At 40.9% G+C, this 14,016-nt stretch overlaps 2 protein-coding genes across 7 annotated transcripts in view; both read left to right on the plus strand.

The window, feature by feature from the left end:
• YES1 (YES proto-oncogene 1, Src family tyrosine kinase) overlaps positions 1-6,133 on the plus strand; it is an 89,055-nt gene extending 82,922 nt beyond the window's left edge. For both annotated transcript variants that reach the window (XM_025365479.1, XM_025365480.1), the window contains one exon: positions 3,563-6,133. In XM_025365479.1, coding sequence (XP_025221264.1) covers positions 3,563-3,771 — 209 coding nt within the window. In that variant the 3' untranslated portion in view covers positions 3,772-6,133. The remainder of the gene's footprint in view (positions 1-3,562) is intronic.
• Positions 6,134-11,299: 5,166 nt separating this feature from the next.
• The window catches only part of ENOSF1 (enolase superfamily member 1), a 43,604-nt gene continuing 40,887 nt past the window's right edge, over positions 11,300-14,016 (plus strand). For 4 of the 5 annotated variants that reach the window (XM_025364950.1, XM_025364951.1, XM_025364952.1 and 1 more), the window contains exon 1: positions 11,306-11,460. In XM_025364950.1, the coding sequence (XP_025220735.1) occupies positions 11,377-11,460 (84 nt within the window). In that variant the 5' untranslated portion in view covers positions 11,306-11,376. Of the gene's footprint in view, positions 11,461-14,016 lie in introns of all 5 variants that reach the window. The other variant, XM_025364955.1, reaches the window with a different exon arrangement.

Below are 14,016 nucleotides of genomic sequence, written 5' to 3' on the forward strand. Positions count from 1 at the left end.
CCAGCTACTTGGGAGGCTGAGGCAGGAGAATGGTGTGAACCCGGGGGGGCGGAGCTTGCAGTGAGCCGAGATCGCGCCACTGCACTCCAGCCTGGGCAACACAGCGAGACTCCGTCTCAAAAAAAAAAAAAAAAAATAGACTCTCTGACATAACACAAAGGGAGTAAAGGAATAAGAGGTAAATCGTTTTAAGTTTGGAGCAGGTAAAAATACTTATTTTGAGTAAAATATAATAAACCAAGGAAGCCTATTGTAGTCTCAATGATCAAAAATAACAAGAGGGCCGGGCGCGGTGGCTCAAGCCTGTAATCCCAGCACTTTGGGAGGCCGAGATGGGCGGATCACGAGGTCAGGAGATCGAGACCATCCTGGCGAACACAGTGAAACCCCGTCTCTACTAAGAAATACAAAAAATAGCCGGGCGAGATGGCGGGCGCCTGTAGTCCCAGCAACTCGGGAGGCTGAGGCCGGAGAATGGCGTGAACCCGGGAGGCGGAGCTTGCAGTGAGCTGAGATCCGGCCACTGCACTCCAGCCTGGGCTACAGAGCGAGACTCCGTCTCAAAAAAAAAAAAAAAAATAACAAGAGAAGATAAAAAGCCAACAGAGGAGAGAAAAATTTGAACATTGAAAAATGCTTGTTTAATCAAAATAAAAAGCAAGACAGGAGAAAAGAATAAATGGAACAAAGATCAGGATGGTAGAATTAAACGCAACTGCATCCATAATTAAATTACATTTAGGTACACTAAACATTGCAATTAAAAAAAAGATAAGTCTGGATTTTAAACACAAACACAAATACTATAATGGTATTTATAAGATACATACTGTAAGGTATTTTAAGAGACTGAAATTAAAAGGATGGAAAAGTTATACTCTGCAAATCCTAACTGAAGAAAGCCTATGTAGCAGTAGACTTTAAGGCAAGAAATAGTACTAGGGACAAAAAGAATGTTTCATAATGATAAAAGGGTCAGTTCAACAGGGACATAAAAATCCAAAATGAGCTATGTAACTACATAGTTTCAAAATGCATAAAAATGTATATGATTGGGATATTCTAATTAAATATTCAGATGAGAATCAGAGTATAAACAATTTGTAGAGTACCCATCTTTAAAGAAGAAAAAGAGATACTTTATAAACATCATTGTTTGATGATTTTAAGAGGATTTGGAAAGAACTTTCCGCATATAGGACAGACCAATCCGTTGCATACACTTCTCACAGCAGATTGTCCATTTCAAAGCAACAGCTCCTGTTTACTAGTCTTATTTGGGGACAGTAATAAACCTTGGTAAATGCTAACAGGTGTGAAATCCTTACATTTATTGACAGTATGCTAAGTATTTACCATATGGTTTTTTTGTGTTTTGTTTGTTTTTTTTTTTTTTTTGAGGAGTCTCACTTTGTCACCCAGACTGGAGTGCAGTGGTGCAATCTCTACTCACTGCAACCTCTGCCTCCCAGGTTCAAGTGATTCTCCTGCCTTAGCCTCCCGAATAGCTGGGATTACAGGCGTGTGCCACCACACCCAGCTAATTTTTATATTTTTAGTAGAGATGGGGTTTCGTCATGTTGGCCAGGCTGATCTTGAACTCTTGACCTCAGGTGATCCGCCCACTCAGCCTCCCAAAGTGCTGGGATTACAGGTGTGAACCACCGTGCCCAGCTGGCATAAAATAATTTAATAGTTCTAATTATCAGAAAATTCTGAAGAGTGAAGTTTGTTTTTGTTTTGTTTTGTTTTGTTTTTGAGATGGAGTCCAGCTCTGTCACGCAGGCTGGAGTGCAGTGGTGCAATCTTGGCTCACTGCAACCTCTACCTCCCGGGTTCAAGCGATTCTCCTGCCTCAGCCTCCCAAGTAGCTGGGACTACAGGCGCCCACCACCACGCCCAGCTAATTTTTTGCACTTTTTGTAGAGACGGTGTGTCACCATGTTGGCCAGGATAGTCTCGATCTCTTGACCTCGTGATCCGCCTGCCTGGGCCTCCCAAAGTGCTGGGATTACAGGCATGAGCCACCGCGCCCGGCCTTTAAATGAAGTTTTGAATGAAAGCTTATTGGTAATTAGAAGTTATTTTCATAGGTTCCAGCTTATTTAGATTGGTTAATCCTAATAGTCAATTAAAATAATAAGGATAAAATAGAAGAAGAGAATGGAAAAGAAGTTCAATTATAGTAAGCCCTCACTGAATATTAATTCCCTTACTCCTTTTCTCCTTCCCCCAACAACTTCTGGTTGTATTTCCATGGTTAGTAAAATGTACTGGATTTCACTTTTTTTCCCCCCACCCCGAGATGGAGCCTCGCTCTGTCACCCAGGCTGGATTGCAGTGGCGCAATCTCTGCTCACTGCAGCCTCCGCCTCCCGTTCAAGTGATTCTCCCACCTCAACTTCCCAAGTAGCTGGGATTACAGGCACCTGCCATCATGCCCGGTTCATTTTTGTATTTTTGTAGAGATGTGGTTTCACCATGTTGGCAAGGCTGATCTTGAACTCCTGACCTCAGGTGATCTCTGCCCACCTCAGCCTCCCAAAGTGCTAGAATTACAGGCAAGAGCCACCGCACCTGGCTGGATTTCACTTATGAAGATGACAGTACCTAGTTAGATGAAAAGCTCAGAAAACTTCCTTTTAAGTATTGAGTTTCAAAGTCGTGTAGAGTCTTTTTAATAGTTTAAAAAATGTATTTTGAGAAATCACTTATTTCTCAAAAAAATAACTGAACATTTAAATAATAATGATTTAACCCCATTACATTTTCTTTAGAGAATCATAGTCTATTTTAAATACCATTCCTGATGACCGGTTGATAAAGTTTCCAAGAGATACGAGGGATGGCCTGACTTGCAGGCAGGTAGGGGAGGTGATGCGGGAGATAGGAAGTGAAATAGGGTTGCTGGCTTGGTGAGACACTGTTGGGAAGAATTTGGAAAAGGAGGCATTTTGCTGGCCTGTGATAAGATGGGGTGAGCTGCTGATCAGGGGGTTGAGGGAGGGGGGATTACAAAGGAATACGAGAAAGGAACCATGTGTAATATCTTGAAGAAAGTCAAACAGGTGATATTGGATAAGGAAACTGTTTCACAGAAGTAATTCACTATAAAGTTATGTAGTTAGTATATTTGGCAAAACCAAGACTAGCACTTTCTTCTGAATTCCTGTTTTAAAGTTCTTTTAGACACGATCTTGCCACCATTCCTCAGTAACCCAAGTTTGGTCATTGTTAAATGTTAATATTAGAAAGTACCAGTACCTCATAGTGGCACCCTAAATTCTTATTAATCAAATGAGGTTGGCTTTTGAAGACATTAGTATTAAAAATAAGATATAAGATGGAATGAAAAATTAGACATGTTAAAACATAGATTAACATTTTCTAAGCTCTTCTTGATATTCTCATGTTTAAAATTTATTTTGTTGCTTTGTTACAAGAATTATTTCACTAAATAAACTTAATATACTTTGAATCAGTTAGTGGCTAGGGGGTTTGTTATGTTTTCCTAGTGGTAGTCAGGACCATTGTTCTTTCATGTTTTAATCTTGTGTGTTAGGTATGGTGAACCGTGAAGTACTGGAACAAGTGGAGCGAGGATACAGGATGCCCTGCCCTCAGGGCTGTCCAGAATCCCTCCATGAACTGATGAATCTGTGTTGGAAGAAGGACCCTGATGAAAGACCAACATTTGAATATATTCAGTCCTTCTTGGAAGACTACTTCACTGCTACAGAGCCACAGTACCAGCCAGGAGAAAATTTATAATTCAAGTAGCCTATTTTATATGCACAAATCTGCCAAAATGTAAAGAACTTGTGTAGAGTTTCTACAGGAATCAAAAGAAGAAAATCTTCTTTACTCTGCATGTTTTTAATGTAAACTGGAATCCCAGATATGGTTGCACAAAACCACTTTTTTTCCCCCAAGTATTAAACTCTAATGTACCAATGATGAATTTTCCAACGTATTTCAGGGTCCAAAGAAAATAGAGCTAAGATACTGATGACAGTGTGGGTGATAGCATGGTAATGAAGGGCAATGAGGCTACTGCTTATAAATCATTTCCTTTCTTTTTTTCCCCACAGTTAGAATTGCTCAAAGAAAATTATTTATTGTTACAGATAAAACTTGAGAGATAAAAAGCTATACTGTAATAAAATCTAAAATTAAGGAGTACATGGGACCAAATGATTCCATTCCAGTTTTTAAAGTTTCTTGCATTATTCTCAAAAGTTTTTTCTAAGTTAAACAGTCAATATACAATCTTAATATATGCTTTCTTTTGCATGGACATGGGCCAGGTTTTTCAAAAGTAATATAAACAGGATCTCAAACTTGATTAAATGTTAGACCACAGAAGTGGAATTTGAAAGTATAATGCAGTACATTAATGTTCATATTCATGGAACTGAAAGAATAAGAAGTTTTCCACTTCAGTCCTTTTCTGAGGAGTTTGTCTTAGAATAATGAAGGTAACTAGAAAGTGAGTTAATCTTGTATGAGGTTGCATTGATCTTTTAAGGCAATATATAATTGAAACTACTGTCCAATGAAAGGGGAAATGTTTTAATCTTTAGATAGCATTCTAAGTAAGACCCAGCATTTAAAAAGCCCTTTTAAAAAAATAGATTTGGTACTGTGAGATATTGCTAATATGTCCTTATGGGGATGGGTGCCACAAATAGAAAATATGACCAGATCAGGGATTTGAATGCACTTTTGCTCATGGTGAATATAGATGAACAGAGAGGAAAATGTATTTAAAAGAAATACGAGAAAAGAAAATGTGAAAGTTTTACAAGTAGAGGGATGGAATGTAATGTTTAATGTTGATGTCATGGAGTGACAAAATGGCTTTGCTGGCACTCAAAGCTCCTCACTTAGCTATGTTCTGAGACTTTTAAGAGTTATAAGGTATAACTATAAAACTAATTTTTCTTACACACTAAATGGGTATTTGTTCAGAATAGTGAAGTTATGGCTTCACATTCATTCCTGTGGGATATGACTTTAATGTAAAACATTTTTAGGACTCCAGTTTTCAAATCATGTTTGAATCTACTTTCGCTTTTAAAGTCTACATAATGGTGATCATTTTTTCCCTTTTAGAATACATTAAATGGTTGATTTGAGGAGGAAAACTTAGTCTGAATATTAACAGCGGTGAAAAGGGAACAGTTTTTACCCTAAAGTGCAAAAGTGAAACATACAAAATAAGACTGATTTTTAAGAGTAACTCAGTAATTTCAAAATACAGATTTGAATGGCGGCATTAGTGGTTTAAGTGTCTAGCAGAGGAAAAATCGAATCTGATAAAATGAAGATCTGGTGTATATGTTTTAAAATACTCTCATATAGTCACACCTTAATCTTATATTAGGCCCCTCTATTTTCAGGATATAATTCTTAACTATCATTATTTACCTGATTTTAATCATCAAATTTGAATTTCTTTGCCATGGCATATATGTTCAAATTCAAACCATTTTAAAATGTGACAGGTGGACTTCATGCAAGTTGGCAATAGTTCTGGTACTAAAAATTGTGGTTGTTTTTTTCTGTTTACGTAACCTGCTTAGTATTGACACTCTCTGCCAAGAGGGTCTTCCTAAGAAGAGTGCTGTCATTATTTCCTCTTGTCAACAACTTGTGACACGAGATTTTTTTAAGGGCTTTATGTGAACTATGATATTGTAATTTTTCTGAGCATATTCAAAAGGGTAACAAAATTATGTTTATGTACTAAATCTAATCAGGAAAGTAAGCCAGGAAAAGTTGATGGTATTCATTAGGTTTTAACTGAATGGAGCAGTTCCTTATGTAATAACAATTGCATAGTAGGGATAAAACACTAACTTAATGTGTATTCATTTTAAATTGTTCTGTATTTTTAAATTGCCAAGAAAAATAAACAACTTTGTAAATTTGGAGATTTTTTCCAACAGCTTTTCGTCTTCAGTGTCTTAAAGTGGAAGTTAACCTTTACCAAAAAAGGAAGTTGGCAAAAACAGCCTTCTAGCACACTTTTTTTAATGAATAATGATAGCCTAAACTTAATATTTTTATAAAGTATTGTAATATTGTTTTGTGGATAATTGAAATAAAAAATTCTCATTGAATGCACCTATTAGTCCTTTTAGTTGCCGTTCATATTCTCATTCATTTTTTAAAAATTGGTATATTCTGAATTTATTCTTCCATTGGGGAAAAAATGTTCAGTTACTTGTAACTACTGAGCAGAATTTAATCAATCCTTTATTAAATTCAGAACATTATTGAACTCATTCTTTGTGGTCAATTTTCTATGTCAAGTGAGTGACATTATTTTTATAAGCATTTTCTTCTTTTTAAAATTATACCAGCAAATACAGTTAATGCAGAAACCTAAGTAATCTGAGTGGAGCTATTCACAATCTCTGTAAAGAATATAAAATAGAATGACCAGTTTTATTATAAATTAAGGGGCTTAATTTTCTAAAAAAGGAAAATATGAGCCTTATCTCTGTGTGTTTTATAATTATTTTATTATATAGGTATAATGAAAATAATAGTACTAAATTTTGAATGGTCATTCAAAAGCATTTATTTTCAATAAGATAATAGTGTTAATTACCGTTTACTACTATCTAAAATTATTGGCTTTTTCTCTGATTTCTAAAACACCTCATTTAGTAAACGTTTATTTTTGTAGTATAGCAATAGTTCCTCAATTTAAGAATGTTTTTCTAGTTTCCTGTTTGCCTTTTAATTTTCCATATAATTTCTGACATGTAAGTTGTACATTTGTAGATTGTCAAATCTGTTCATTCCTTTTTTATGCTGAGAAGTCCTCATCTACCCTAAGATTAATATTCATCTATCTATATTATAGTTTGTGCTTGTGTGTGTGTGTGTGTGTGTGAGAGAGAGAGAGACAGGATCTTGCTCTGTTGCCCAGGTTGAAGTGCAGTGGCACCATCATGACTCACTGCAGCCTCGACCTCCCAGGCTCAAGCAATCCTCCCACGTCAGCCTCCCAAGTAGCTGGGAGTACAGGCGTGAGCCACCTTGCCTGGCTAACTTTTGATATTTTGTAGAGACAGGGTTTTGCCATTTGCTTAGGCTGGTCTCAGAACTCCTGAGCTCAAGTGATCCACCTGCCTCGGCCTCCCAAAGTGCTGGGATTACAGGCATAAGCCACTGCACCCAGCCCTATAGGTTATGCTTTTTAAAAAGCATTTTAATTCATTTGGAAGTTGAGTATAAAATGTGGCTTAAGGGCCAGGCACATTTTATACTCAATGTGGAGTGCTGTGATGCGATCTTGGCTCACTGCAACCTCTGCCTCCCAGGTTAGAGCAATCCTTGCGCCTCAGCCTCCCGAGTAGCTTGAATTACAGGTGCATGCCACCATGCCCAGCTAATTTTTGTGTTTTTAATAGAGACAGGGTTTCGCCATGTTGGCCAGGCTGCTCTCGAACTTCTGACCTCAGATGATCCGCCCACCTCGACCTCCCAAAATGCTGGGATTATAGGCGTGAGCCACCACAACTGCCCCAAAACAAATATTTTTTAAATGAGTTTTTCAGTGTCTATTTTTCCAATATTAGTAAACCATTTCTTCTAAAACTGTTGGACAGAATGTTCAATTAGCTGTTATACTGCAATTCAATAACTTACGAGTTGAATTTTAAAATGAATAGGAAGGAGGCTGGGTGCAGTGACTCATGCCTGTAATCCCAACACTTTGGGAGTCTGGTCTGGAGGATCGCTTGAGCCCAGGAGTTCAAGATCAGCCTGGGCAGCATGACGAAACCCCATCTGTACAAAAATTAGCTGGGCATGGTGGTGTGTACCTGTGGTCCCAACTTCTAAGGAGGCTGAGGTGGGAGAATTGTTTGAGCCCAGGAGGTAGAAAGTGCAGTGAACTGCGATCGCGCCACTGCACTCCAATCTGGGTGACAGAGTGAGACCCTGTCTCAAAAAAAAAAAAAATAGAACTAGAAACGACACTTAGTAAAACAATAAAAGCTAAGTAGATAATATGTGCAAATTCTGTAGTAGCAGGAATGGCCCCTGGGACCTTGAAGAAACAGATGGCGGTATTCAATTTTAAGATCCTTGCAGAGTCCTTGCTACCCCAAACCTTCCTGTAAATTGGCTACACACAACCGTGAGTCAGTGACCTTAGGAAAGAAAAGGAATTGGGGTCACGGCCAGAAGGTGTAATGACAAGCTACAAAAAAGGATAGGGATGGATTTCATAACCTAGCTTAAATGCAATGGGGAAATTCGGGAAATAAATCAGGTCAGTAGAAGAAAAGACTACCAAGTACTTCCAGAGATACTTGGAGAGACACTGGATTTCACAGGGACATGGCATAGGGGTTCAATCCAGCTTCACTGCGATCTTAAAGGTCAAGTTAACTTGAGTAAGTTGGAGGACTCTGAAAATCCAAGTAAAAAATTGTCACTAGCCTGTGACAATAGGGATGAGAGAAATAAAAACTTTGCAGTTGACCAAAAAGGTTGACAGTGATTCTAATAACTGAATTAAAGTGGTGTGGCCCTTAAAGTTTATTAAATTCCACTTATTCACTCATAATTGCACCATTTTCTTGGAAAGTCTTAGTCTTCTAAAACACTGAGAGGATATACCGTGGAACTAGATGGCAAACTTGGTTTGGTTGGTTTTTGTAATCTTTATAATTGCTAGAAAGTTAGAAAGGGTGGTATCACTTCAGCAGAAATTTTGAAAAACTCGTGGAACCAGAAGAAACCCAATCTAAAAGAAATACAAGAGAACATTTTTGCAGTTTTAAGTGCAATTTCAAAGAAAATTCAAACTTAGAATCAAATTCAAAGAGGAGGCAGCACCCCAAAGCAATATTTTTTGTTTTACTGAGGTATAATGTACATACAACAAACTCACCATTTTAAGTGTACCACTAGAGTTTTTGACAAATGTATACAGCCATGAAACCACTACCAGAATCACAGAACATTTCCATCATTTCAGAAAATTCCATTATGCCCTTTTACAGTCAACCTCTTCCATTCACCCTGACCTCTGGCAACCGCTGAGTGTTTTCTGTGACTGTAATTGTACATTTCTAGGGCTTTATATAAATGGAATCTCATGTAGTCAATGTGTCTGATGTCTTTCGTTTAGCATAATGCTTTTGAGATTCATGTTTTTATGGCTCAGTAATATTCCATTGTGTGGATGTGTACTACATCCTGGTTTTGTCCTTTTACCAGTTGATGGATGTTTAGGTTGTTACTAGTTTTAGGCTATCAGAAAGCTGCTATGAACATTCAAATACAAGTTTTTATTTTAAACATAGGTTTTAAATTCTCTTGCATAATTACCTGAGTAGGATTACTGAGTTGTATAGTACATGAATGTTTAACTTTCTAAGAAACTGATAACCTATTTTCCAAAGAAGCTGTACCCTTTCACACTCCTCCAGCAATGTATGAGAGTTCCAGCTGCTTCACATCCTTGCCAGTACTTGGTATTGCCAGTCCCTTTAATTGTAGCCATCCTGGCGCGTGTTAGTAGTACATCACTGTGGTTTTAATGTGCGTTTCCCTAATGACTAATAATGTTGAGTCTTTTCATAAGCTTATTTCAAATTCATATATCTGCTTAGGTGGAATGTCTATTAAAGTCTTTTGCCCATTTTTTATATCAAGTTGTCATCGTACTGAGTTGTAATTTTTTCAATATTCTGCATACAAGTCCTTTAACAGATGTTTTGCAAATATTTTTCTCTCAATCACAGCTTGCATTTTCATTTATTTAATGGTTTTTTATCAAAGAGAAAACATTTTTAATTTTGATAATTTAATTGACAATGTTTTTCTTTTATGATTCATGCTTTTAATGTCCTAAGAAAGTTTGTTTTATCCAAGTACAAAAAGATTTTCTCCTGTGTTTTCTTTAGAAGTTCTATAATTCTAGCTCTTAAAATTTGGATCTATATTCCACTTCGAGATGATTTTCGTGTATGATATAAGGTAAGGATCCAGGGTTGTTTTGTTCGTTCATAGGGATATTCAATTGTTCGAGCACCATTTGTTGGAAACACTGTCTTACTCATTGAATTTTCTTGGCCCCTGTGTTTTTTTTTTTAATTTTTTAATTTTTTTTTTTTTAATTTTTATTTTGTAGACGGAGTCTCGCTTTGTCGCCCAGCCTGGAGTGCAGTGGCACAGTCTCGGCTCACCGCAACCTCTGCCTCCCACGTTCAGATGATTCTCCTGCCTCAGCCTCCCGAGTAACTGGGACTACAGGTGACCGCCACCAGGCCCGGCTAATTTTTTGTATTTTTAATAGAGACGGAGTTTCACCGTGTTAGCCAGAATGGTCTCCATCTCCTGACCTCGGGATCCGCCCGCCTCGGCCTCCCAAACTGCTAGAATTATAGGCGTGAGACACCGCGCCCAGCCTTATTTATTTATTTATTTATTTTTATTTATTTATTTATTTATTTATTTATTTATTTATTTATTTATTTAGAGTCGGAGTCTCCCTCTGTCGCCCAGGCTGGAGTGTAGCGGCGCGATCTCGGCTCACTGCAAGCTCCGCCTCCCGGGTTCAAGTAATTCTGCCTCAGCCACCCTAGTAGCTGGGATTACAGGCTCGCACCACCACACCCTGCTAATTATTGTACTTTTAGTAGAGGCGTGATTTCGCCATGCTGGCCAGGCTGATTTCAAACTCCTGACCTCAGGTGATCCGCCCGCCTCGGCCTCCCGAAGTGCTGGGATTACAGGCTGAGGTAAGGTATTTAAAACACCCTGCATCAGTATGGGTGTAATAAATGATGACCTGCCTCTTAATTTATCAGGTGGCAAACTGAGACTGTGGGCACTTAAAAAGACCTAGCATTTTCTAGCGCACTGCTCTCCTGGGTACGCTGGCGACACCTGCGGCCTCGGGTCGGGAGCTGAGCCACTGGCCGGAATCTGCCGCTGAGCAAATGCACTCGCTCAGACCCGACGTCTCCCTCCAGGGCGCCGCTCCCGGGCAGGTCCCTTCACGATTCTTCAATTCCGGCCGAGCAGGGTCCCGCGGAGGTGCCGACCTGGCGCGAGGCCTCCTGCCCGCCCAGGTTCCGCGGCGGCCCTGAGCGAACCCTGGCGGGTTCAGCTCCTTCCAGGCTGAGAAGGGAACAGCGGAAGGCGGAGTGCGCCCCGGGGAGCACCGAACGGGGACTGGAGCTCCCGTGGGGCCAAGCTCACGAGGTGCGGCCGCGCGGCCAATGAGCGCCCTCTTTGCCCCTACGGTGCCCCGCCTCGCCGCGCTCCCGCCCTCCCGCCGCGCACTGGAGATCCCGACCAGTCCTGACCGCACGGGTGGCGCGGCTGCGGGGTGCGGGGAGCATGGTGCGCGGCAGGATCTCCCGGCTCTCGGTCCGGGACGTGCGCTTCCCGACGTCGCTTGGGGGCCACGGCTCAGACGCCATGGTAAGGGCGGCTTGCGGCCCAGGTCCGTCTCGCCCCGCCGACTGCAGACCTGCAGGCCCCGGGTAGCTTCCCAACTTCGAACCCATTGCTTCTGTACGGTGGGAGGTGCGCCTGGAGCAAACACTCGTTTTTCATGCCTTGGAGCAATTGTATAAGTATCCAGAAACTTTCCACTCTCCTGGGTTTTTTCTTTGCTGGAGTTTAGAATATCCTGGTTTTACTTTTACGACTCACATTTTGCTGGAAATGGTAGAATGCATAACAGGCAATAGCAGCAAAATTATTTCTTGGGTTCCCGCCAATGAAACCCTAGAGCACAGCGCCAGCTGGCTTCCTCTGTACCCTGAACGCGATGGGGTTCACGGTGAGGGAGAACAGGAAGGCCGGGGCTGGGAGTTTGGAGTGGTGATCCCGCCTCCGCAGCTTGCTGTGTGACTTGGAGAAGATCCAAACCTCTGGGTCTTTTGGACCCGTCCATGAAATGAAGGTGTCACAGTCGGGTTGAGAAAGCAAGCGCGTGATAACCGGGTCACATGAGAGGGAGCTCTCATGAAATTACCCTCAAACATGGTTAGAAAGGATTGATGCAAGTATCAGTCTTAAGAGATGTAATAAAGTAAGGGCAGGAACTCTGACTCCTACCTAAATGCTGAAGGTCTTTTTTGCTTACTGAGGGTGTTAGAACGTCAGGCCTTCCCTCCCCTCCCCCGTCTAGAGCGGTGTTTCCCCAACACTGTGCAGGGTCTTCAGGGAGCCTATTCCCCTCTGGGTCCTCAGTGCCCGTCTTGGTCCACTGATGAGACTGGCCGCGCTAGGAAAGCAGAGTTGTATGGGCATGTAGTGAATGTGTGAAAGTATGCCGGAAAGTGAGGAACGGCAATGTTAGGAAAATGGTTACCAGTAGGGAGGAAAGGAAATGGGGTCACGGAGGGGACCACGAGGTCTCTAATTCCCACTGTAATGTTTTACTTCCTAAACTGGGTAGATGGCAAGCTGGTGTTCATTACATTATCTATACTCTTTCTGTACCTGAAATGTTTTATAAAAATAGACCTCTCGTTAAAGGAAGTTTTTAAATGCAAAAGAATGTCCTTTTTGAGATTAAGTTCATCCTGCATTTTAAAAATTTTATTCTATGTTATTTTTTAAATTTATTTATTTATTGAGGCAGTGTCTCTTATCGGTTGCCCAAGCTGGAGTGCAGCGGTACTATCATGGCTAACAGCAGCCTTGATCTCCCTGGCTCAACCAGCAGCCTTGATCTCCCTGGCTCTCCCTCCCACCTCAGCCTCCCAAGTAGCTGGGACTACAGGTGTGCGCCATGAAGCCCAGCTTCTTTTTGTATTTTTTGACAGGGCCCAGGCTGTCATCCTCTTTAAAATCTTCATGTGTCCTTTCTTATATGATGTTGGTAAATGACTTAAAACACCCAGCAGGCAATCCTTTATGGAAATCAAATGTTTGAAATTTTACTGTCTTATAGAATCCACTCAATCTTATGCAACTGCCTTTGCCTCTGTGAAGCTTTAGCAGCTGTGGGTAAGTCACACAATCTTTCTAAGCCTAGGTTTCTCATCTGTAAAATGGGTATAATAATATTCACTTTATACCTGTAAATGAGATACCTGTAAAGAGCCTGGCTCAGAGAAGGCCATCAGTAAAGTTGGCTATAGGCCAGGCAGGAGGCTCACACCTGTAATCCTAAGTGGAGGCCTAGGCAGGAGGATCACTTGAGCCCAGAAGTTCAATTACAGTGAACTATGATCGTGCCACTGCATTCCAGCCTGGGCACTGGATGACACAGTGAGACCTTGTTTCTAAAGAAAAAAGGAGGGGTTGGCTGTAATTACTGTTCCCTCTGAGGAAACTGAAGCAGAAGGAACCCCTAATCTAGACTTGACTTTGGATTTGTGAAATATTAAGACAGCCTGGTTTGGCTGAGCGTGGTGGTTGTTCAAGCCTATAATCCCAGCACTTTGGAAGGCCGGGGCAGGTGGATCACTTGAGCCCAGGAGTTCGAGACCAGCTTGAGCAACATAGTGAGACCTCGTCTCAACAAAAAAATACAAAAATTAGCTGGGCTTAGTTGCGTGCACCTGTGGTCCCAGCCACTCAGGAGGCTGAGGTGGGAGGATCTCTGCAGCCTGGGAGGTCGAGGCTGCAGTGAGCTGTAATTGTGTCACTGCACTCCAGTCTGGGTGACAGAGAGAGACCCTGTCTCAAAAGACAGCCTGGTTTACTGTAGAATAATTCAAGAAATGGAATTTGCCTCTGGGCCTGAGTGGTGTCTAACACATGGTGAGGAGACATTATCTAATGCCTGTATTGCAAGCTCATAAATATTTAAGCATTTTATCTTGGGGAGATAGGGCGCATGTTGTGGGCCAACTCTCAAGTGCCTTCTTTTAGAATGAGCTGCTTTGCAGTTCACCATGGAGATGGCTTCACCTGCCCGTGAGGCATGCTGGACCATCAGCACTTAGCAGCAAAGTGAGCCTCCCTGATCACAAGTAGGATATTTTCTTTTTTTTTTTTTTTTTTTTTTTTTTTTTTTTT

The sequence above is a fragment of the Theropithecus gelada genome, chromosome 18 (assembly GCF_003255815.1).
Source record: "Theropithecus gelada isolate Dixy chromosome 18, Tgel_1.0, whole genome shotgun sequence".
NCBI classification, from domain to species: domain Eukaryota; kingdom Metazoa; phylum Chordata; class Mammalia; order Primates; family Cercopithecidae; genus Theropithecus; species Theropithecus gelada.